Source organism: Peromyscus californicus, unplaced genomic scaffold (genome assembly GCF_007827085.1).
Source record: "Peromyscus californicus insignis strain IS unplaced genomic scaffold, ASM782708v3 Scaffold_6__1_contigs__length_162567912, whole genome shotgun sequence".
Lineage (NCBI taxonomy): Eukaryota > Metazoa > Chordata > Mammalia > Rodentia > Cricetidae > Peromyscus > Peromyscus californicus.
Genome location: NW_026294584.1, coordinates 63,651,832 through 63,674,483, shown reverse-complemented (window position 1 = coordinate 63,674,483; position 22,652 = coordinate 63,651,832). Strand labels below are relative to the sequence as shown.

General features: G+C 46.1%; 1 protein-coding gene across 6 annotated transcripts in view; it reads right to left on the bottom strand.

Annotated features, from left to right (window-relative positions):
- The window catches only part of Dpp6 (dipeptidyl peptidase like 6), an 883,656-nt gene that overhangs the window by 222,084 nt on the left and 638,920 nt on the right, over nucleotides 1-22,652 (bottom strand). For all 6 annotated transcript variants that reach the window (XM_052721907.1, XM_052721909.1, XM_052721906.1 and 3 more), the window contains exon 5: nucleotides 15,235-15,309. In XM_052721907.1, coding sequence (XP_052577867.1) covers nucleotides 15,235-15,309 — 75 coding nt within the window. The remainder of the gene's footprint in view (nucleotides 1-15,234; nucleotides 15,310-22,652) is intronic.

The following is a 22,652-nucleotide window of genomic DNA, read 5'->3' as shown; positions in this document are numbered from 1 at the left end:
CTAATGCCTTGTCCACATTGGAAATGCAGATATACACTAGTTCCCGCAGCAAGTCCTAGAGCCTCAGGCCCTGTTCCTTGCTGTGTCTGAAAGAGATCCACCTGTGTGGGACAAGCAGCCAATCTTGTGTTGGACATGTTGGCTGCTGACATAAATTTATACAGGGTAGCCAAAAGAGAGATGAGTCAGGCCACAGAAAATAGTGGCCCTGAGCAAAACAATGGGCTATAGGCTGGACTTTGCCATTACCAAGACACATGACTTTGAAGGTATCAGCTCCTATTTTCTGGCAGTGCTTCTTTCTTTCTTTGGGGACAGGGTCTTATTGTTATGTAGCCTCGGTTGACCTTGAAATCATGATCTTCCTCCTGAGAGCTAGGAGTAAAGAGCTGGGCCACCATGGTGACAATTAAACTTCCTAGGCTTCACTTTCCTTATCTTTAGAGTGAGAAATGAGTGAGTCATCTCAGACAGGCCCTTAGCAGTTCTAGGAGGGGGTTTTGATAAGGAAAGAGGAGGCTAGGGATTGGGAGATAAAACCCAGCATGCTCTCTAGGGAGGTGTGCAAGCTATGTCTGCAACCCAGGCATGATGGCTCCACTGTGGGCATGTGGTGCTTAGGACCATTCTTAGGCAGTGACATTTGGGTATGGCTCCATGAGGGTACACAAAAAGGTATGGGAAGCTGCAACCAGAAGAGGTGAGAGGTGACAAGCATGAAGACCAGCGACATCTTTCCCAGTGGCCCTGGTTCTTATAAGTGTCCCTACCTGCTCAACATCACAGCATCACAGGCAACAAGAAGTCTGGCCCCTTCCCTGGAGAGCCGCAGCACCACAGAGGTAGTCCTGTAAACCTTGCTCCTTCCATAACAACAAGGATCATGACACACGGGGCTGGGGAAGCAGCAGGATACACAGCAGGAACGGGGTGGGGTGGGGTGGGGAGCATGGGCGCTGAGGCTGGTGGTAAGAAGTGTCCGCCTAAGTCAGGAAACATACATGCTGGGGTGCACGTTCTACAGGGCCCTCTGCTCTGGCTCTGCTCTCCTGCCCCAGAGACTAATTCATTCTCTAAGATCCCGGGAGGATTGACTCCACTCCCATCAGCTGCCTTAAGTGGCTACCTTCCCTGAACCTCAACACCAGGTTCAGCCCTAATTCTGCCCCAGGCTGGTGACCTAGCTTCTTCCTGCTGGAGTAAAAGGCCACTTCAAGTCCCTGGAGCTTGACCTCTGCAGGTTAGCAGTGATGGTTCACAGGGCTAGGCACTGGCTCAGCTTCCCTCTCCTGTCTCTCTGGGTCCTTGAGTGGCTTCCCTGCCTCATCAGGCTTTCTGAGGGCAGACATTCTGCAGCTGGACCACGGTGGGATAGTCAATAAGGGCCACCTGACTGTTGACGCCAAAGTTACGCATTTATTGGCCCATTTTCCAGTTTAATCTGGTATTGCATATGACACCAAATGACAGATAAGTCCTTATGGCGAAATATTTAATGTCCTAAGTGTGAAAACAAAACAGTGCTGGGGTAACCTGAGATTTTCCTCATATTTGAATGTGAAGATGCTTGCTTTAAAGCTGGACCTGAAAGTTTAGATATTATTCATTGCTATTTATATGCCATTCTATGAAAGGCCAAGCTGCAGGGACAGAGGAAGGCCAGAAGTTGCCAAGGGCTGTGGATGGCAGAGATGTTTGTCTACAACGTCAGCCCAAGGAGGTTACTAGATCAATGAGGTTTTTTAGGGTTGTGATTTCTGGTCTTGGTTACAGAGCCTATACAGGTCTCAAAACTCACAGAACTGCAGCAGACATGAAACTTATCACCATCAGAAGAGGAGGAAAACAATTCAGTTTGTATTCCGTGGTATAAAAAAAATGTTTCCTAGTTGATAGCAAGGACGGCGTTCCCAAGAGGTGGGTGGCACCATAACAATGGGCCAGCACTAGTATTGTGTGCATCTGGTGCATTCTGAGCTGTCAAGACAAACTGTGAGGCATTCTTCAATATTTATCATGTTAAAAGCTTCTTTTCATGAATGACAATGAGACACACCTCAGCAGAATAGATCTCTTGTCTGTGTGGCTTATCCAAAGCCCATCTTATTAAAGATATTAAAACCCTAGAAGCTGCGACTGTTTCCAGCCATGACAGACTTCCTGACAACATGGGCCAACACTCCCTTTGCATGGACTCTCCTGCCCTGGAAGGGGCCATTAGTACTGACATGGACAACCCTACTGTGTAACTGTGTGTATCCTGCAGGAATGGCTATGAATCAGTCAGAGTGAGGCACCTGCTGAGCTCTGAAAAGTCCTCTGTGTTGTCCTGCTCTTTCCTCTGAGCCAAACTGCTGTTGTCTTCAAGAGACTAGCAGTACCCTCTTATTGAGCCCATCATAACTGCACATGTGGACTCCAGACATTCTCTCCTAGAAGGGGTGTGGACAGCCAGCCACTGGACCCCCACCTAGTATCTGGTACCTCCTTCCAGCCATTTTTCTGAGTTTCTGTTCTAATTACAAGTGATCTCTGGGGTCTCAGGGAGGGACTAGAGTGCATAGGCAGGGAAGACTAGGGGAGGGGGGCTCTATCCATGTGGCTGTAGAGAACAACCATCTATTCTGGTGAAGACTTTCTAGTTGGGATGACTTGGGGTGACCCATAAGCCAGTCAAGAACCCTTCCTGCATATGAGCAAGCCCCACAAACTTACTGGCTGAGCTTCGGTGGAATGAAACTCTGATTTGCCATTATGATACTGTTAACACAACCCAGGGAACTTTAGCCACACTTGGGGTGGAGACGTAAGGGTTGTGAAACCTCCCACACCTGTGTGGTTAGGGAAGCCTTCCTGTTGAGGGGACATGAAGGGGTTGGGAGGATTCTGAGACTGGAATGAAGGAGGCCGAGGGCTGCTGGTGGAAGGCACAGTGAGGATGAAGGCTGGGCTGAGAGCAGCACAGGGCACATGGGAGAGTGGAGGAGTGACGGATGCTGCAGTGGACACGGCTGAACCAGGATCTCTCTGGAAGAGAGCCTCAGAAGACTGTGGCAGGGGACAGTGGGGGAAGCCAAGCTGAGGAATGGGTCACCCAGCTGGCACGCAGAATCGTCACCCTGAAGACAATCTGGAGAACACAGGATGGTGTGTGTGTGGGAAGTATGATACGAAGTGTCCACGGAGAGGTGACAGATAAGGATGGGACACACCAGACAGTGGCGATAAGGAGAGATGGGACATCTATGAAAGGCTGGGGAGTGGCAGGGACACCCAGGCCAGGGCAGACACAGGTCTAGGCTCAGAGTCCCGGCAAACAGGTGTATTTTCTACTGCATTGATTTTACAGGCATGAAGGGTCCAATTTGAGGAGAAGAGATGGGTTCAGTTTATAGCCACTGTGTCCAAGGTCCCTCCAGGCTGGAAGGAGACAGTGGGAACCATACATCTGGAGCCATGGCAAGGGAGCTGCACAGAGGTAGGACTGGTTGGGTCACTGCCATCTGGAGGATTGTGTCTTAAACTCTGGAGCACACACACTCAATGTCTGGCTATCCTTCCTGCACGGTAGGGTTAGGCAGAGCCTGCAAGTCAGCATGAGGGAGACTTCCTTCCAGGTGCTTCTGGTGTCAGCCAGTGCCCCGTGCAGGGACTGCAGCAGTAGATGAAGCAGCTCGGGGACAGTGTGCACCTGAGAAGAGAAGGTGACCTCACAGAAAACTGTGAGGAAGACCCACCAAGTCTGCACACAGGATGGATTCTTGCCTGAGTAGGTGAAAGGGGCAGCTGAAGACAGCTGAGCATGTAGCCCAGATGCCTGGGGGGAGGGGGAAGAGACCTCAGTTCTGCCATGAGGCCATGGGGCTTGCGGAGGGGAAGCCATGAATCTAGGGAAGCCAGAATCAAGAATTCTGCTGGTAGAATCAGTGCAGCCTTCTCTGTGGTGGGGAGTGGCACGCGCAGAGGGCTGGTCATCCAGCATAGCGGGTCATGGTGCCCAGGGAGGTGACTCACAGTGTGACTCAGTATCATCAGCGTCCTTAAGGTTCAGTGTCTTCCTCTGTAAATGGGGACAAAAGCAGGACCTGTTGTCCTAACTGTCAGGAGGCCTGGGACTCAGCACATAGTGGAGGGGAGGGTGGAGACTGAAAAGAAGAGTTGTGTCCACATGCTTCTGTTCTCAGCAGTTGGCCATGAAGGTGAGGAGGAGGAGGAGGAGGAGGAGGAGGAGGAGGAGGAGGAGGAGGGGGGGGGGGAACAATGGGTAGAAGCAGAGCTCCTCTGTGTTCACTTCGCTTCATGATGAAGAGATCTGAGCACACTTGGATGTTTGAGGGAGGCAGCTGAGTGGGGAAGTAGACGGTAACAGGGTTGGGAACCCTTGAGGTCCACACCATAGCCAGCACACGGGCAGGAGATTGTGAGGAATGGCCTTTAGTTCTATCTACTCCTCTTCCACTACACATTATCTCTGAGACCATCCAATTAGAGCTAGATAGCTATCTACTCCACTCCTGAATTCCAGTACTGTCATAGTCCATCATTCCATGGTTACAAAAATTAAAAAAGGGGGAGCATGAGAGAAGGGGTGATCTTAATAAGGAGGGGTGTTAGGACAAAGGGCAGGGGAAGTCATGTGACATGAAAGCAGAAGAAAAGCCATCTGTGGAAAGAGTGGGGGTCAACAAGAGGTGATGAGGGGACTGGAGAGAGGGGAGGATAAGGATGGGGTCCAGTGACAGCTGTATGCAAACACCATTCTGTAACCCATTACTTTGAATGCTAACTTCAGTATTAATAATAAAAAGTATTGCTCTTCTTTTGATAATGGGTCATCTCTGGTAGCTGTCATGGCAGCCAGAAGTCATGGAGAAAGCCTAAAGTTGTGAGCAGTCAGGTGAGGTGCCAAGCACAGTCACAGCCATGTCCCAACACTGTTGTTGTCCACTCACTCTATTCATTTCACAGAATGATGTTTTCCAGTATGCATTTCCTTTATTACACAGCAGACTTTTGGAAGATTAACAGCACAAACTTCTCTCCATTCCCACCTTCTGTGAGACACTCTGTGCACCCAAGTACACACACACACACACACACACACACACACACACACACACACACACACACACACCCCTGCAAGCAAAGCCTTGTAGTCTTCTTGTAAAAAGGCACTGTGGAGCCTGTCAAATTATAGCCATCTAGTGGTGGCAGGGCACCGAGGGGCCAAAGGCGACATGTGATTTAGGGATTGTTCAGGCAATTCAACATTTACTCAGTCATTTCTAGAGATTCAAAAACTGTAGCAATGGACTCGGTCCAAAGTGTCACCACAGCAGCTGTAGCAGCAAACCCTGCCAGCCAAGCTGTACTACTGTGCATTAGCATGCAGAGCCTGCCAGAATGTGGCCGAGGGCTCCATCGTTCAGGCTCAGGATTTTTATGATAATAAAACTCAGGAATAAAGTAAGCCATAAGGCAGAAGCATTGCCTGCTGGAAGATGAAAACCTTTTGCTCTATGAAGGACCGAATTCCAACGCACTTGCCATATGATGTCAAGAGGGCCAGAAACTTTAAAGAATTCGGTCTCCCTACTGGGGAACACACTGAGGACTAAGTGGGAACTCAGAAGGTTTTGAAATTAAACCTTGCAAAGTCAGTCTACGACTATTGGAATCATCATTCTGGTGGCCTGCAAGCAAAGCAAGCACATATTCTAGAGTGTTTCTGGCTGTTCAATATCACCCATGCTAAGTGGACGACTGTGTCATACACCCGGCAAGGCTGCAGATGGCATCTGACTTACACATTTTGCTTAAATCATTTCTGTGACACAATGGGGGCTGAATCACAAGTAGAGTCATTCCTAACCCACTACGTTGACTAATCCTTATGGTTTTCAGGAGTATGAAAATCTCCAGCCACAAAGTAGAGATAATGGTCCACAGCAAGTCTCCAAGTCCTAATTGTTTGCTCAGATGGCCAGGGTAGCTTGTTCCATATTAATCAGCCTTGAGTCCCTGCATATAATTGCTGTTCACCAGCTCTCCCTCAATCATAGACAGCAGAGTGGGAAATAAGAACAAATCTTTCAGGAAGGACTCGAGTCTTTCTCCCTCTTGCTACATTACAGTGATGGGCATCCACAGTAAAGACAATTAAGTATGCTCTGTGTAATATCTGACCGTATCACTTAGCAAACCTGTGTCTCTCCTCATTTACATTTAATTTTCTTTATTACCAATTACACAAACTTCACTGGTTACATTAGCTCGTGCAGAGTCTGTTCCCGAGCTGGTGGTCTTTAAGAGTTATTATCGTGATTACATTATTACAGCTGTGATCCGGATGCTGAGGCAGGCGGTCTCCAGTGCTGTCCCCCAGCTGGCTTCAGCTATGCCTATTAGCTTGCTTGTGTGCTCCAATTCTTCACTGCCCCCCACTTCCCAAACACCTGCTGCTTCTATAGTCCTAGCTTCTCCCAAGAATGCTGATGCTTCCATGTCCTACCTGCATAGAGCCTGGCCTCAGGAGGTCATCCTGTCCCCTTTGGGAGCCCTTTCTGGTGTCATCTCCCACAATGAGACTGTCTCCAATTCTCTAGTCCCCTCCTTCCCCAAAGCACCACTGAGTGTATCCCCCAGTAAGGGGCTACCCCTTACTTCCAGGACAGCTGGCTAACACCCATTGGCTCCTTGACTCCTCCCTTCTTGGCCCATTTCTTCTAGTACCCTCATCACAAGCTCTGTCTTTGTTCAATACACCACCCATGCATTTATTTTCTGATAGTAATTCTAGCTTCTACCATTTCTGCTCAGGTTTCCCCAACTCGGATATCTGACATACTGACAACCACATTTATGGTCAACACATCACTCATTCGTGCTAAGAGATGGAACAGGCTAGCTGTTCATCAACAGACAAAGGCAGAAAAAATATGGTATATGTGCACAATGGAACTGGGTTTAGCTGCAAAGGAAGTCAAGCCATTTTCAGGAAAATGGATGGAACTGGAGATTACTATGTTAAATGGGATAAACCAGACTCTAAAAGACAAATACCACATGTTTTCATGTTTTCTCTCATGCGAGATCCTAGATCATAATTTTCACATATATACAGGGTAGTGTAGGTCATTAACGTAGAAAGGTGACCATGACAGCAAAAAAGCGCTGGAGAGAGGAAGGTACTCAAACACACACGGCCTGGAAGCAGAGGGAGGAAACGGGCAAAGGGGAGCAGCAAGCTTGAGCAAAGGCATGGGCAGCAGGTTTGGGGAGGAAGAGCAACAAGACCAAAATAGGGATGAAAAGGCCACAATGAAACCCATTACCTTGTATGAAATTACAAAACAAAGTGAAACAAAAACAAAAGAAAATACCCACCACCAAAGAGATCCGGCTACTAAAGAACGCTGTTTGGAAGGACACACAGAAAGGGAAATGTGGGTGTCGGCGGGTGCAATTCCATGGAGTCCTGGAGGCTGCTCATCTTCTCCAGAGGAGAGGGAGCATTACTGAAAGCCAATCTCCCCTCCTACCATCACAGGAGCTGCTGGGGAATCAGGACTAGCCAAGCAGGCTGAGGTCTTGCTGTAGGTACTGACCTTTGAGTCAACCTAATGTGGGTGCTGGGAACTGAACTCAGATCCTTGGAAAGAACAATATGCATTCTTAACCACTGAGCCATCTTTCTAGCCCTCATGTTCTTTAATAATAATAATAATAATGATTACACATACACATGCACGCACACACACACACATATCCACCAAAGATGTGCACGGAAGACCAAGAAATTTAGATGGGATTCATTTCACCAAATATGCTGAATCAGGTCTATCCATGTTTGGGTGATTTCCAGCTTTACATAAATAATACATTTCAAAGTCCCTCAGATAGTAAAATAGGCTACATTAACTAACAAAGTGCAGGAAAAAGATTTTTCTTGAATAGGAAAATTGTTTCATTCCTGTAGTGCACAGCATAGCATGAAAATGTCTTTCTTTTGTACTGAGTGGGGTTAAGTATGCAAGGGGAGAAGCATGTAGTTACAAGCTGTATGCAGCCTGTCTCCTATAACAAGGAAACTATATGAGATGACCCTTTCCTCTGAGGCAGCTTATATGGCATCATCTCCCCTCTGAGGAGGAAGTTACATTTGGTATCTCACCGCCCCCCTCTCTCTCTCTCTCTCTGAAGAAGGTAGACAGGGCAGCTCTCTCATCTGAATAAGTTTCTCCCCTCTGAGGAGGAAGCTATACATAGCACATACCATGTGCTCTGAGCAAAGAGCTGTAGATGGTACCTCACACTTCTCTGCCCTCTGAGGAGAAAGCTTACACAGCACCATCCCCATTCTGAGGAGGAAGCTCTAGACAGCTTTCTCTCTCTTCTGAGGAAGAAGCTGTGAATGGAACCTCACAGCCTTCTGCCCTGAAGAAGCTGTACAGGACACCTCTGCCCTCTGAGGAGAATGTTTGCATAGCACCATGTCTCATCTGAGGGCGTAGCCGTACTCAGCACACCATGTGCTCTGAGGAGGGAGGAGGACAGAGTACCCCACATCTCTTCCCTCTGAGGAAGAAGCCATACATGGTTCTTCACATGCCTCTTCCCTGAAAAGAAACTGTACAGGGCACCTCTCTCCTGCGAAAAGGAAGCTTATACAGCACCAATCATCTCTGTGAGGTGGAAGCTGTTCAGCATATTTCCTCTCCTCAGAGGAGGACAAGGAGGAGGAGGAGGAGGAGGAGGCCTCTCTATTCTGAGGAGGAAGCTGGTCTGAGGAGGGAGCGAACCATGGTACCTCACACCACTCCCCTCTGAGACAGAAGCTGTTGGGGTGTGAGATCTTTCAACTTCCTGATTCATCACTGGCATTTGTTACCCAACTTGGAGAAAAGCAAAAATGATCAAATGTCTGCTACTTGGCTAAAAACCAGCATAGGAAATATTTTAAGAGTTAGAGAATCAAGAAAATGCCACTCTTTGTCTCCCAGGAAGGATAATTACCTGGGGCTGCTCAAGTCTCACAGGTCAATTTCTGGCTTCAGTGCCAATGCCCACAGGGCATGTTGGAGATGGCCAAGAGTCATATGACTTGGTAATGACACTAGGTATGAGTCTCAGTCATCTCTACAAATCACCACCTGTACATAGAATAACAGAGCACCTGACTGCCACCCCCGGTTGGCCAGGGGTGCCATCAGCAAGTACAAACAAGATAGGGCTCATTTTGGGTGATATTTTCCCTTCCGAGTACATAACTTATAAAGTTCTTTAAGAAATGTAGCAGCAAACTCAAGGAAATCTAACTATATAAGTTTGTTGCTAAGTTTTAGACTTGGTAGTAAAATTACCAGACACACACAAAATCAGGGTTTTTTTTTTGAACTTGGATTCTCAAGACAATCATAGTAATACTATGGTTTTGAGGGTCTATGTTGTGTCTTTAGTCTACTTATCCTGAACACACAACAATGGTGAGACAGAGGAGCACTACCTATTAAGAACTGTGGTAGGCTCCTTCTTCACCATTTATTAAATCTGTATCGAATCCAGGCAGGGAAGGTGTTACCCAGATTGGCTTGCCTAGTAATTCTGAGTCACTAACAACTAGCTCATCTCCCTTCTCCAATAAACTTGGTTGTCATGCGAACACTGAAAAAGAGTGAGGGGGAACATCCATCCCCCCAGCACGGCACTCTCTCATGGCCATGCTGAACTCACACCTCCTTGTTTCTCTGACTTCTTGGAGCTTTGGGAACCATGTGAGAAAGAGGACCAAGGAGACAAGGGTACAGGGGCAAGCTCTGAAACAGCTTCAGAGACTTCCCACCTTGCCAGTCCATACTTCTTGTGATGGGCTGGACCCAGTATCTAGCTTCTAGCAAATGGACTGTGGTAAGATGAGGGGGCCTCTGCAATGGATCAGAAGTACTGACAGCACCCGCCCTGTCAACACTCTTCTTGCTTGCTGCTCCAAGGAACAAGCCACTGCATTTTCCAGGGTCTTTGGGGGAGATCCTGAGTCTTTTCTCTGACCTAGAGCCCATCAGGGATCCCTGTCAATATCCATGTGAAGGAACTTGGGATGCACCATTCCTCACCAGAGCCTCAAGATGTAACTGTAGCCCAGATGATGATGACAACGATGATGATGATGATGATGATGATGATGATGATGATGATGATGTTGAGAACAGTTTTTGAGACAGGGTCCTGATTTATAACTCATTATGCAACTCAGTACTTGCATGACAATGAAGTTTAGGGAAAAAGGAGATGAGTCTTGCTCTTCACTGTTGTTATGTTTCAGGATCAGTAGAATAAAGATGCTACATAGATCCCCCCAGAACTATAGTACTGGACTCATACCAGTCCTCCTGCCTCAGCATCTCAAGTGCTAGGATTACAAGTCTGTGCCACAACACCCAGGCATGATAATGACTCTTGACATCAGCCTGTTGACTCAAAGTCAACAGATCCAGCTAACCTGAGCTCTGATTTCTGACCCACAGAAACCATGGTACTGTTTGTTTTAAGCCACTGAGTGTTGAGGTCTCTTGTTACATGCATCGGTGACTGAGTGACTGGGCCTTTATTTAGAACAACTTTTGGACAAAATGCTATTTTATTTGGGATAGAATGGTATTAAGGGGCTTTAAAAACAGCCCCTCTCAATGTCATCTTTAAACATGGAAGTCAAATTATTTGCAAATATTCAGGGCTTTTAAGGAAAGTGTTATCTAAGTGAGAATCTTTTGCAGATAGAATTTCTCTTTCCTCTCACAAAGTGCATATATTTTGAAATGATCTAAGATATTGCAATTTCAATTATCTTTTCTCTTCCTCTGCAGAGTTTAGGAAATGTGTCACACTTGCCAGCCACTCTCCGCATGAAGGAACAGGACTGCACTAATGAAGCAGGCTTGTTTTAAAGCATTTTTTTCCTTATTGGGAGTTAGTATCACCCTCAAACTACAAATTAAAACCTACTATTCCCCTGACATCTAGCTCAGTTCTAAGAGAATTTTCTAGAAGATGTGCCCTAAGAAATGACAGGAAGATCTTTCTGTCTCTGAAACAGAACTCATGTGACAAACATTAGCTCTTTGAGGCAGGAATAATCGTTAGGGAAGAGATGAGATGGCGAAAATAGAAAATAGATACGCTTTGCAACTGTAAGGCCGGGACCACATGCATAGAAGCACGATACTCCACATTCCAGGCACACTGAGTACAGACCCACAGGTACTTTATGTCTGGAGAAACATGATTGAGTTTATTCTCAATCAAATATACTTGGTAAGTTACATTTTCACAGGGAGAGAGCCTGGAGTCCCAGCCCTAACCAAGGAGCTATTTGTGGTCGATGCCTGTTGGGAAAGGGAGGGCTGGTTTTCTTCAGTGGAGTGACATGGGGTATGTCAACCATACTAGAGCAGGCCCTGTGCTTGGGGGTAGAGAAAAAAATGGACCCCGATGCTTTTATGTGTGCATTTTTGTTTTGTATTATTTTTCCCTAAGAGAGAGAGTGTATGAAGTTGGATAGATAGGATGGTGAGAGGGATTTGACAGGAGTTGGGTAGGGGGAAGGAATGTAATCAGAATAGGTTGTATGAAAAAATTAATACAAACACTATGTTAAAGCTGAAAAAAAAAAGGTCCCTTGGGAAATGCTGTGCACCCCCTGGGGATACCAAACCTTTCAACCGTGTGCTGCAGTAAGGAAACACTTAACTTTAATTATAGTTCTCAGATTTCTTTGCGTATGAATTCTTTTATATTATTAGTAAATTAATCATTATATTGTTAACCTAACCCTCTTAATAATAATTACTAACCACAGCTTAGGAAGCCTTGTTCCATCCCACTTATTCCATAATTACAGGCTAGGACTTTCCCTGTGAAAGCACCCACCCCCTTTTCTAGAAATGTTTACAACTTTGTTCATCTGGTTAGGACGTCCCCCCACCAGATGGACAAGCAGGAATCCATGCACATCCCCTTTCATGTCTCCTCCAGAAACAGAAGGGATTCTGGGAATCCGTGCTCACAATTGATGGCATAGTAGCCACTCAGTACTGAAACCATTAGCAACTACTTCTGCTCAAGTTAGAAGTATGGATGGACTTTATACTATGGAATCTTCATATTTTGCTGGTTAGTTTTTATTGTTAGCTGGACACAGTCTAGAATCACCTGGGAAAGGAAACCTCACCTGAAGAGCTGCCTCCATCTTAGTGGCTTGTGGCCAAGTCTGTCTTGACTGATGATTGATAAGAGAGGGCTCAGCCCACTGTTGGAGGCATCAGCCCTAGCAAGTGGGTCTGGGCTGTGTAAGGACACTAGCAGAGAGCAAGCCAGAAAGTGGGCCCATCACTCTCCCTTTATGGTTTCCACCTCCAGAGTCCTGCTTTGAGTTCTGGCCCCAGTTTCCCTTGATGATGGATCCTGACTTAGAAGAGTCAGCCAGAAAAATCCTTTACTCTCTCTCTCTCTCTCTCTCTTTTTTTTTTTTTTTTTTTTTTTTTTTTTTTTGGTTTTTCGAGACAGGGTTTCTCTGTGTAGCTTTGCGCCTTTCCTGGAACTCACTTGGTAGTCCAGGCTGGCCTTGAACTCACAGAGATCCGCCTGACTCTGCCTCCCGAATGCTGGGATTAAAGGCGTGCGCCACCACCGCCCGGCCCCTTTACTCTCTTAAGTTGCTTTTGCTCATTGTGTTTATCACAAGAAGCAAATACTTTTTTTTATATTTAAAAGTTTTTATTGTTCTCTGAATCCTTTAAAATTTTTGTGTTTTCTTTTGGCTGAGAAAACTAATGGGACTTTTGTTTTTGACCTTATTTTAAATTTCAATAAAAACTGCTGCGTGAGAAAGGGTCACATCAAAGGTCTCATTTCTAGCTAGTGTTCCATGTGTTAAGACTAATGGGGGGTGGGGGTGAGAACATAGGGAAATGGGAGGGTCGAGCTGGAGCGGGGAACAGAGTGGGAGAGCAGGGAAGGAGATACCGTGATAGATGAAGGCATCATGGGAGTGGGAAGAGGCAGGGTGTCGGGGAGGCTCTCAGGAATCCACAGGGATGACCCCACCCTGGATGGCTGGCAGTGTTTGAGGGGGTGCCTGTACTGATCTATTCTGGTGACCGGTCTAGTGAATACCCTAACTGTCATCATAGAGCCTTTATTCAGTGACTGATGGAGGTGGATGCAGGGATCCACTGCTGGCACCAGGCTGAGCTCCATGGAGAGAGGAGGGATTCTGCGGGCAGGGGGAGGGGGGAGGGGGCGTCGAGACTACGATGGAAGACATGCGGAGATGACCAGCCACACTGGTGGAGACCCATGAACTGTGGACTAATGCCTGTGGAGCCCCCATGAGACTAACTAGGTCCTCTGGATATGGGAGACAGCTGTTTAGCTCGAACTGTTTGGGGGATACCCGGGCAGGGGGATTGGGATCCATCCCTGGTGCATGGGGAGGCTTTTGGAAGCCCGGTGCCTGCGGTATGGCACCTTGGTGTGGCGGGGAGGGGCTTGGACCTGCCTTGGCTTGGTGTGCAGGGCTCTGCCAACTCCCCATGGGAGACCTTGATTTGGAGGATGTGGGGATTGGGGGTGGCTTGAGAGGGAGGGCTGGGGGGTGGGAGGAGGAGGGAGGGGGGAATCTGTGGGTGGTATGTAGGGTGAGTAGAAAATTTCTTAATCAAAAAATTATTTAAAAAAACAAATGCTATTACCCACTGGTTCCCCTCCCCCCAGTATTGCAAGTTTAATATTTTAATAATCATCAGAAACCATCGTCAATCTCTTACAAAAAAAAAAAGACTCATGTTAGACAAAATCATCTTTACCGAATGACTGTTAGTTGTGATGGGACCCCAGGGTGTCCTTTCAAAGGAGTCCTGGGGAAGAGGAGAGACGTTGGCACAGGATCCTTCTATGCACAGATACATGGAACCAAGCACAAGAGTACTCCTGTGCCACTGAGCACCTGACAGTCTCCTTCAGAACATTCTGAGGAAGAAACGCAGGATTTGCTTTGAAGATTTCTGGGGGGCAGGACACACTGGATCCCCTGTGTTGGCTGATTCAGTGATTAAACGCTTCAAGACAGCCTGAACTTCAGTCTGGAGCAGAAAACCCAGAGCACTTCAGGTACCTGATTGCACCGAACGTCGGGGGTTTCCGAGGGTGGTGAAGGGAGCTGTGAGAGTTGTCCTCTGTGGACACCATGCTCAGCTGCTCGAAGCTTAAGGCAGCCAGCTGAGGGCTGGGCACACCAAATAAGGCAGTGCCAAGGTGAAAGCTCTCCCTTTAGAATTGAGACTCACCCGAGCAAATAGAGCTAGATGCCCAACTGTCCCAGAGAATTTAGAGATTGAAAATGAACACTCTTGGATAACAGACATTCAAAAAATTAAGAGAGAGTTTCAAAGGTCTACATTTATTGTAATAAAGTTGAAATATCCATAAATAACCTGATTGCCAAACTTTTTAGAAAATTTAGAATTGGGTTGCTGCTCTATACACACCAATTCTCCGGCTTATGCCACAAGATTGAAATCAATACCCCTTCTCATGCAAGGCTCACCACAGAGCCTCTCTGACATGAGACACCTCTCAGGGACTTTTACCCCATGGGAGGGGCAAGAAACACTAACTAGATGATCTCAGGAGAACTGGAGACCAGTGAACTGGAAGGGGCTGGGAATGAGAAAGAGCCAGCCAGGGAATGGATGTTTAGGCAGCTGCTCAAACCCAGGGTGAGAAATTTTCAGCAAGTTTTAGGGGGTGGGAGATTGATAAAGCACCAGCAAACAAGAATATACATAAGGGAAAGTGACTTAGCTTTCATCAGGATTCCGGCATGGCCAGGGAGTGCAGGCAGAACCCACTGGAAGCTGCCTTTTGTTTTAGGGCTAAAATTGAACAATTCACTGGGAACCAGGGAATTAAAGTACAAGGGGTAGCTCCAAGGAGACTCATCTCCTCCAGAAAATCCCAGGAAACATCTCTTAAAAGGAGTCATTGTTTTTCCTGACAAGAATGATTTTATGTCTCTCCTCTCTGCTGTGTGGCAATATGACACATGAAAGGGGCTGTCCTGGGTATACAGACGGTCTCAGGGTTGGAGGTCATGAGGAAGGTGCGTTCAGGAAGCACTCTCAGAAGGCAGCAGCATAGAAAACCATTCCTCTACATAAGGGAAAGAGTCAGACTTACCGGTTCCACATTGTAGGAAAACAACGCATACTCTTTATCCGGGGATATTTCATATCTGATGGCTCTTAAGGATTCCTAAGAGGAAAAAAGAAAACAGAATTTACAGGTGTTGCCCATAACAACTCTGGGTCCTAGTAACACTGGAGACACCCTCAAAATCCTCTACTGAGATAAGTTAAGCAGTGAACCAGTCACATTAGGTACAGCTATATCTTTTCTTAGTTAGCCAATCAAAATGTAGCTAATTGATGCTTTCAAAAATTCTATTTGTGCTGTATTTCAAGTTTCAACAAAACAGTCCTTATTGCGTCTGCTGAAGCAAATCAGTGGAAACAAACACAAAAACAAGCATCATTTTCCTGTAAGACCCCCAATCTCTCAATGCCTAATTATCATCTTTTTCTTTCATTCTTATATTTAGAAGCATATGCTCAGCAGAGTTGTCACTAAACAGAAGTAACACACTGTTCTGTAACTTGTCTCTTTACCATGTGGGATTCCCTGGGAGTCAGCACACAGAGGGTATGCTTGCTTTTCTGCCAGATTCCCTTGTCTACAGCCCTCACTGTGAATACGTGCATCGCCAACCATGAGGTTCCTCTGACCTACTCTGCCCTCTGCCCTTGCACACACTCCTGCTCTGACCCCATTCCCACCCACCCGAAGGCCCTCATCATCAGCCTGGTGTCCATCACTCCACAGTGCTGCAGTGACCACTTAGAGAGTGAGCCACACCATTGAAAATGATAATGCCTTATGCATCTTTGTGTCTCAACTTCTTCTCATGCAATGGGATCTTAAGGAGCTGGTTTGTCTGGATTATTGCTCTTTGTGCTAGATGTATAACCTTCATGTGCCTTCATTCATGCAGTCTTCACTAAAGGCAGGGTGGTTCTCAGTGGCTGCATTCCAAAAGCTACCATGAACACCAAACCAGTGCGCACAGGATCCCCACATCTAGGGGAACCCAGGACTTTGCTCCTCACGCCTCTGTGTCCACATTTTCACCAACTGATCAAGATGTAGTGTTCTGAATTGTGTGTTTCTGTTTAAAGATACCTTACTGACTAGGCATGGCTGAACCATTAACATTAACTCCTGGCCAGAGTCACACAAAGATGAGCCTGCACCCACATTATCTCCACTGGGTGCACTCCAGTTCTCAGGAGCATTAGACATGGGAACCCCTGTAAGTGTGAGAACACCCACAAATAAGCATGTGGCAAACACAGTGCTCTGCAGTCCACAGGGGAAAAGCAACTGTTCACAGTGTGAGAGCTGAGCAAGAAAGCAGAATGTTCTCTGCTCTGTCTCAGCTGACACACCAAGGCAGGACCAATGCAGGATGGCTCAAATGTGTTCCTACCATGATGGAGATGACTCCAATGCTCTGAGAGTGTAATCCTGTGGGGTGCAGTAAACCTCAGCACATGGAGCACCTCAGCTCTAGAAACTGTGGACAGGGGAGCCACCGTACAGCAGCTCCCACCCGCCGTGACTAAGAGCAGCACCACACTAAAGACTCCACCCACGTGTCTCTATGGATGTGGGCCTGTAACTGTTTTTATAGGTTAGGCATTTAAGGGCTAGAATGATGATGAATGGTAGTTTAAAAAAAGTTCAACAGATTTTGATAAATAATTTTCCACAAATGGCATTTATACCCCACTGTGGATATGTGGACACACAGTCCCACCCTCCTCTGAAGTAATTTGTAATGTGATCGTCTCTCAGGTTTGACCACTGCAGGTGTCACTTGGGGTTTCTGTGGTAGTTTAGCTCCTAGGCATAGTCACTCCTCGTTATCTATGGTACAGGTAACGTTGGCCTTATCTGCAGAAGACTGACCAGCTGAAACTGCCTGAGAGTATTCTATGCTCTGATGTTCCCCTGCTCTCTCCTGAACTCCTGCATCCCACCCCCACTATTTAGTCCAAATCACTCTTCTTCTGGTACCCTGGGTGTTGTTTTGGTAAATGCCATAGTTCAGCTGTCACCATACTAGACAACCTATCCCTCCCCTCTCTCCAGAGTACTGTCCGCAATCGGTGGCACGCACGCATGCACGCACGCACGCATGCACGCCTCCCTCCCTCCTATGTCTTTTCTTGCTGTTTAGAGCTTCCCACATCCTCTGGCTCCAGGCCTTGGGGTGCAGGTCTAACATTGGGACCTTCACTTTTCTAGAGAAAAACCACTCCTTAAGTGACACCATGTAATCTTAGGACTCTAAAAACCACACGCAGCTACCCCCGAGGAGTACACATACCCTGCTGAGACACCCAAAGCCTGGATGGGACCTTAAGTAGACAACTGTTTCCTTGCAGCTCTACCTGGATGTCTGGTGCTCACCCCCATCCTCTGTCCTCTCTTTCCAGCTTCCGTTTTTCCTCCCACTGCTCACAGTGGCGTCTAACTCCCCTCTCCTCCCCCACCACCCTCTTTTCTCCCCTTCTCTCTACTCTTTTGTATCTTTTATTCAGTTGCTCAGAATTCTCTGAGCTTTCTGTAGAAACATGTTCTGAGCCCCCACGCTCTTGCTTCAGCTGGCACCCTCACCTGGGTGAACACACTTCCTTGAGATCCTTCCCTGGCTCTTGACTCCATTGGCAACCAGTCTCCCCTTGGTGGTTAGGGTGTCACACTTTGAAATGTGTAATTCACCGTCTAGTTCCCTGCTGGAAATCCCCATGAGCTTCCCACCTCACCAGAGGTCACCACTACGGCTCTGATGACCAGCAGGCCCAGCCTGGCCCTGTCCCCTCCCCATAGCCTGCCCATTTCTCTTCTTTATGCTTCTCTCCCATCATTCCTTTCTCTACTCCATCCCAGAGCAGGCCAGGCATGGAGCCCTGCAAGGTATGCACTTCCTCTTCTCTGCCTGGAATCTTCCAAGCTTTCATTTCCTTAAGGCCACCTTCTAGGTAAGTCCTTCAATGGCTAGTGACAGATGAAGTCACAAACAGCCTTGTCTCTGTGCTCCATAAGGCACCATTCTGCTTGTTTTCCTGTGAGCTAACCATTTGCCAAGTTAGCATCCACTTTATCTCACACTGTCTGTTCTCCTCAAAAGGAAGGCTGCTGGTTCCCATCTTTAGTCTCCCTCCACAGTTTTGTAGTTTTTCTCATGCAGATCTCACCTCTGTTTTGTTACATTCATCTCTATGTAATATGATGGATGTTTCACAGATACAAAAATGGATGGTGTCTCATTGTCAATACACAATCACGAGTTGCTAATATACAGGGATTTATTGGATTTGGGCATCTTGACTTTACACTCAGAAGTGTTACTAAGTTTAGGTTTGTGGCTTTAAAGATATAGATTCCTTGGAATTTTCCTCACAGTCATCTTTTCTGTGGATAGATTCTTCTCTTCCTACGTGGTACTCAATCCCACTCCACAGAAGTGCTGGCACTGTGAAGGAGGTGGGCATTGCTAGCTTTCCGGACTATGAAGGCGAGGCAGTCAGCCTTTGCCCTTTTGTACGGTGGCCTCTGAGGCTCTCTGAAGGTGACGTCATCCACCTACTCATTAGTACCTTGCTCTGAGATTTCATAATAAGTGTGTGTTGGGTTTTTATGATGCCTTTTATATATGTATGAGGTGATTTTGTTGTTTTGTTCTCTTTAGTTTGTCAATATGATAAATGATATTGTTTTATCTTCAGATGTGAAGCCAACCGTACATTCCCAGAATAAATTATATCCAACCATGATGTATTATCTCCTGTGAATGTTTCTGGGCTCAATATCCCCATGCTATGTTGAAGCTTTCTGCGTCTGTGAGCACGAGGGGAACTGGTCTCTAGTAGTATATTGGTTGGGCTTTCATCTCAACGTGCTGCTGGCTATGGAAAAAACTTAGGAAGTATTTCTTCATCCTCTGCTATTTGTTCTGTCTTTCTCCATTTTTTAGTGCTATAACAAAGGATCTGAGACAAATTTATAGAGAGTAATCGTTGATTTGGTCCATAGTTCTGCAATCGGGGAACTCCAAGAGAGAGACACAGGCATCTGGTGAGATTTGTCTGGCTGCTCTGTGACATTGAGATAAAAGCAAGGGTACCAACTCTGGTGTCTCTTCCTCTTGTTACAAAGCCACTGGTGTCATCATAGGACTGGATCCCCAAAGCCTCATCTACTCCCGATTATTATAAAGAAGCTCCACCTCCTTATTCACAGAAGAATTTGGGAGCTATTTTTCTGACATAAGAATTTGGGGGGAAATATTCATATCATAGTAAAACTTCACATTAAATTGATATCTCTTCCTTAAATGTTCAGAAGCCCCTTGAGCCTTACATTTTCTAGATGTAGTTTCAAAACTGTTCCTTCAATTCATGACAGCCATAAGGGGCTGTCTTAGTTACTTTTCTATTGCTGTGATAAGACACTACTGTAACTGGAGTATTCCTGTGTCTACCTGGCTACCGCTCAGGCCCAATTAAACACACAGAAACTTATATTACTTATAAATTGTATGGCCATGGCAGGCTTCTTGCTATCTGTTCTTATATCTTAAATTAACCCATTTCTAGTAATCTATAAGTTGCCACGTGGCTCGTTCGTGGCTTACCGGTATCTTACATCACACTTCTCCTCGTGGCGGCTGGCAGCATCTCCTGACAGCCTTCTTCTCTCAGAATTCTCCTCTCTGCTTGTCCCACCTATACTTCCTGCCTGGCTACTGGCCAATCAGCATTTTATTTATCAACCAATCATAGCAACATATATTCACAGCATACAGGACATCCCACAGCACTTCCCCTTTTCTGTTTTTTCAAAAAGGAAGATTATCAAAAGAAGCATCTATTCGGGGCTCACAGTTTCAGAGGGTGAGAGTCCATGACCGTCATGGCAGGGAGCATGGCAGCAGACAGGCAGGCATGGTTCTGGAGCAATAGCTGAGAGAGCTTTTATCTGGAGACACAACCACGAGGCAGAGAGAGCCCATACCCTGTGACACACCTCCTCCAAGGCCACAGCTTCTAATCTTTCTCAAATAGTTCCATCAACTGGGGACCAAGTATTCAAACACATGAGCCTATATAGGCCATTCTCATTCAAACCACCACACCAAGCATGCTGTCATCCAGGTTATGTATGTTGTCAAGTTTACTGGGTTAAGGTTTTATGACCTTCCTAGCATCTGTAGTGATGGCCTCTGGATTATAGTTATTTTCTAAATAAATAAATGATTAGCTTTAATTTGTATTAAGGGAGGCAGTGCTGAAGCTGATGTAACATAGGTTGGAGGAAGCTGGGAAGATGCAGCCTCCTGCACCCAGGTCAGGCTGCATCCAGCCCTTGATGAGGGTTCAATGAGGTCAAGATCAGCCAAGGCAGCAAGCATTCGAGGTATGCTCAGAGAAGTCCCAGCTCCCAGTCTTAGAGCGACCTCATGCCTTTGTGATGAGCCTGTCCCCAAACCTCCATGGCTGTGGACATTTAGGTCCTAGGCCCACTTTTTCTGTTAATGTGAATAACAGACAGACAAACTGCCAAACTATCAGGCTCCATTTCAGCCTCCACTGAGCACTTCCTGCAACCTTCCCTCCTTCCACTGGTTCCTTGACTTTCACCAACCCACAGGGAAGAAGTATTCATAGATTTTAAATGTTATGTCTTAGTAAACTTAGAATTGTAAACATCATCCATCTGTGTAGTGATTTATGTTTTTAATGTCTAAAATTTAAAAGTTACCAAGTAGTCTAAATGTAGTCATCATTCTTATTTCAGCTTCTGGGCTTCCTAGTTTTTGAGAAATTCTTTTGTGTTAAACCAAATGATTGACTTTTAAAAACTATTATAGACTTTATCACAATTTGGATTGACTTCTGTGCACTTGTGGGTGTCACATGCTCTCCAGTGGCACCGGCAGGGCCCTCTAGGAGGGTCTTGTGTCCCTCAGCTCAGTTCGTACCATTGACATGAGTCAGAGTCAAAGCCTCATGTGACTGGAGCCACCTCCTGAACTCTCTAGTCTCTACCACTCCCTGTCCACTTTTGTGTAAAGTCAGACCGTCTTAAGCCTGGACTGTAAGGTCAGAAAGCCTGTTTTTTGCATCCTGTTTACACCATTTTCTATGTGAAAGTTTGAGAATTTCTTGAATTGCTCATGCTTCTGAAAATGGAAATAATATTTGTTTCCATCTTGTGACCGACGTGAACATTCAGGCAGTAATAATCAGGCCCGGCCACAGCAAGGGGGCAAAGCTGTTGTTGCTGTTAATGAGAGTGTGATATTGTTAGTGAACTTTCACTGTTAGTAACAGGGCTCATGTTACTATAAGTGTGAGAACTTCATGGCTATCTCAGGTGCTCAGTCTTATAGACAAGGTTGTGCTTTGAGTCAGAAATATCCCCCATAGTTCTGTGTTTTAAATGCTTGTTCTCCAGCTTTAGGATATAGGACATGACTGAAGTAGGCCACTAGGGGTGGGTCTTTGATGGTATAGCCCAGCCTAAGTTCTAATGCTCTCTACTTCTTGGTCTGTCATGACATGGACTCCTGCTGCTGCTGCGAGCTTTCACCCCTAAAAAGAAAGTGATCTCTCCATGCCTTATGTCATGAAGGATTGAGTCAAATGGACTTTTCCTTCTTTAAGATGACTCTGTCATGTGTTAATAGTTGATGAGGAAGGGAGAGACATTTCTCCAGTGGTATAGTCGCTGGTAAGGTGTCCTATTCTTTTAGTTAACCTTTTAGCTATGGTCCTATAAGCAATCCTAATGAAACTTATTGGCTCATCAAAACAGCAAAACCCAAGAAGCTATGAAAACCAACAAGGGCTGAATGGGGAGAAGGAGGGGCCTCAGCAGGAGTGGGAGGGGCCAAAAGACGCAAATTGAGGTGACTGTGATGAACTAGATCACACAAACAGACGGAAACGGCACGAGACTCTTCATTATATATAATTAATCCACGTTAATAAAAGCTTAAGTGCTTAACTCTAAAATTTTATCAGAGTTTTATAATTAGCATTGTAGTAAAGTTTGGTGTCAGTCTTTAGAGAGTTGACATTTTTATATCATCTTTAAAAGTTTTCAAACCTGCTGGGAGGTGGTGGCACATGCCTTTAATCCCAGCACTCGGGAGCAGAGCCAGGCGGATCTCTGTGAGTTCCAGGCCAGCCTGGTCTACAAAGCGAGATCCAGGACAGGCACTAAAACTACACAGAGAAACCCTGTCTCGAAAAACCAAAAAAAAAAAAAAAGTTTTCAAACCTTTAACAAGTTTTTATAGTCTGTCTGTCTTCTTGCTTTGTGCTGTAGGAATGGTATAAATGGAGGGAAAATGTGTAAAACAGTAAGTGTTCCTACCTGTCAGCAGACAGTGGGGAGATAGCAAAATCTTTGCTGCTTTTAGAACAATCTCTTTGTAAAAACCATAAAGAGAGAAGACGTAAAGTACT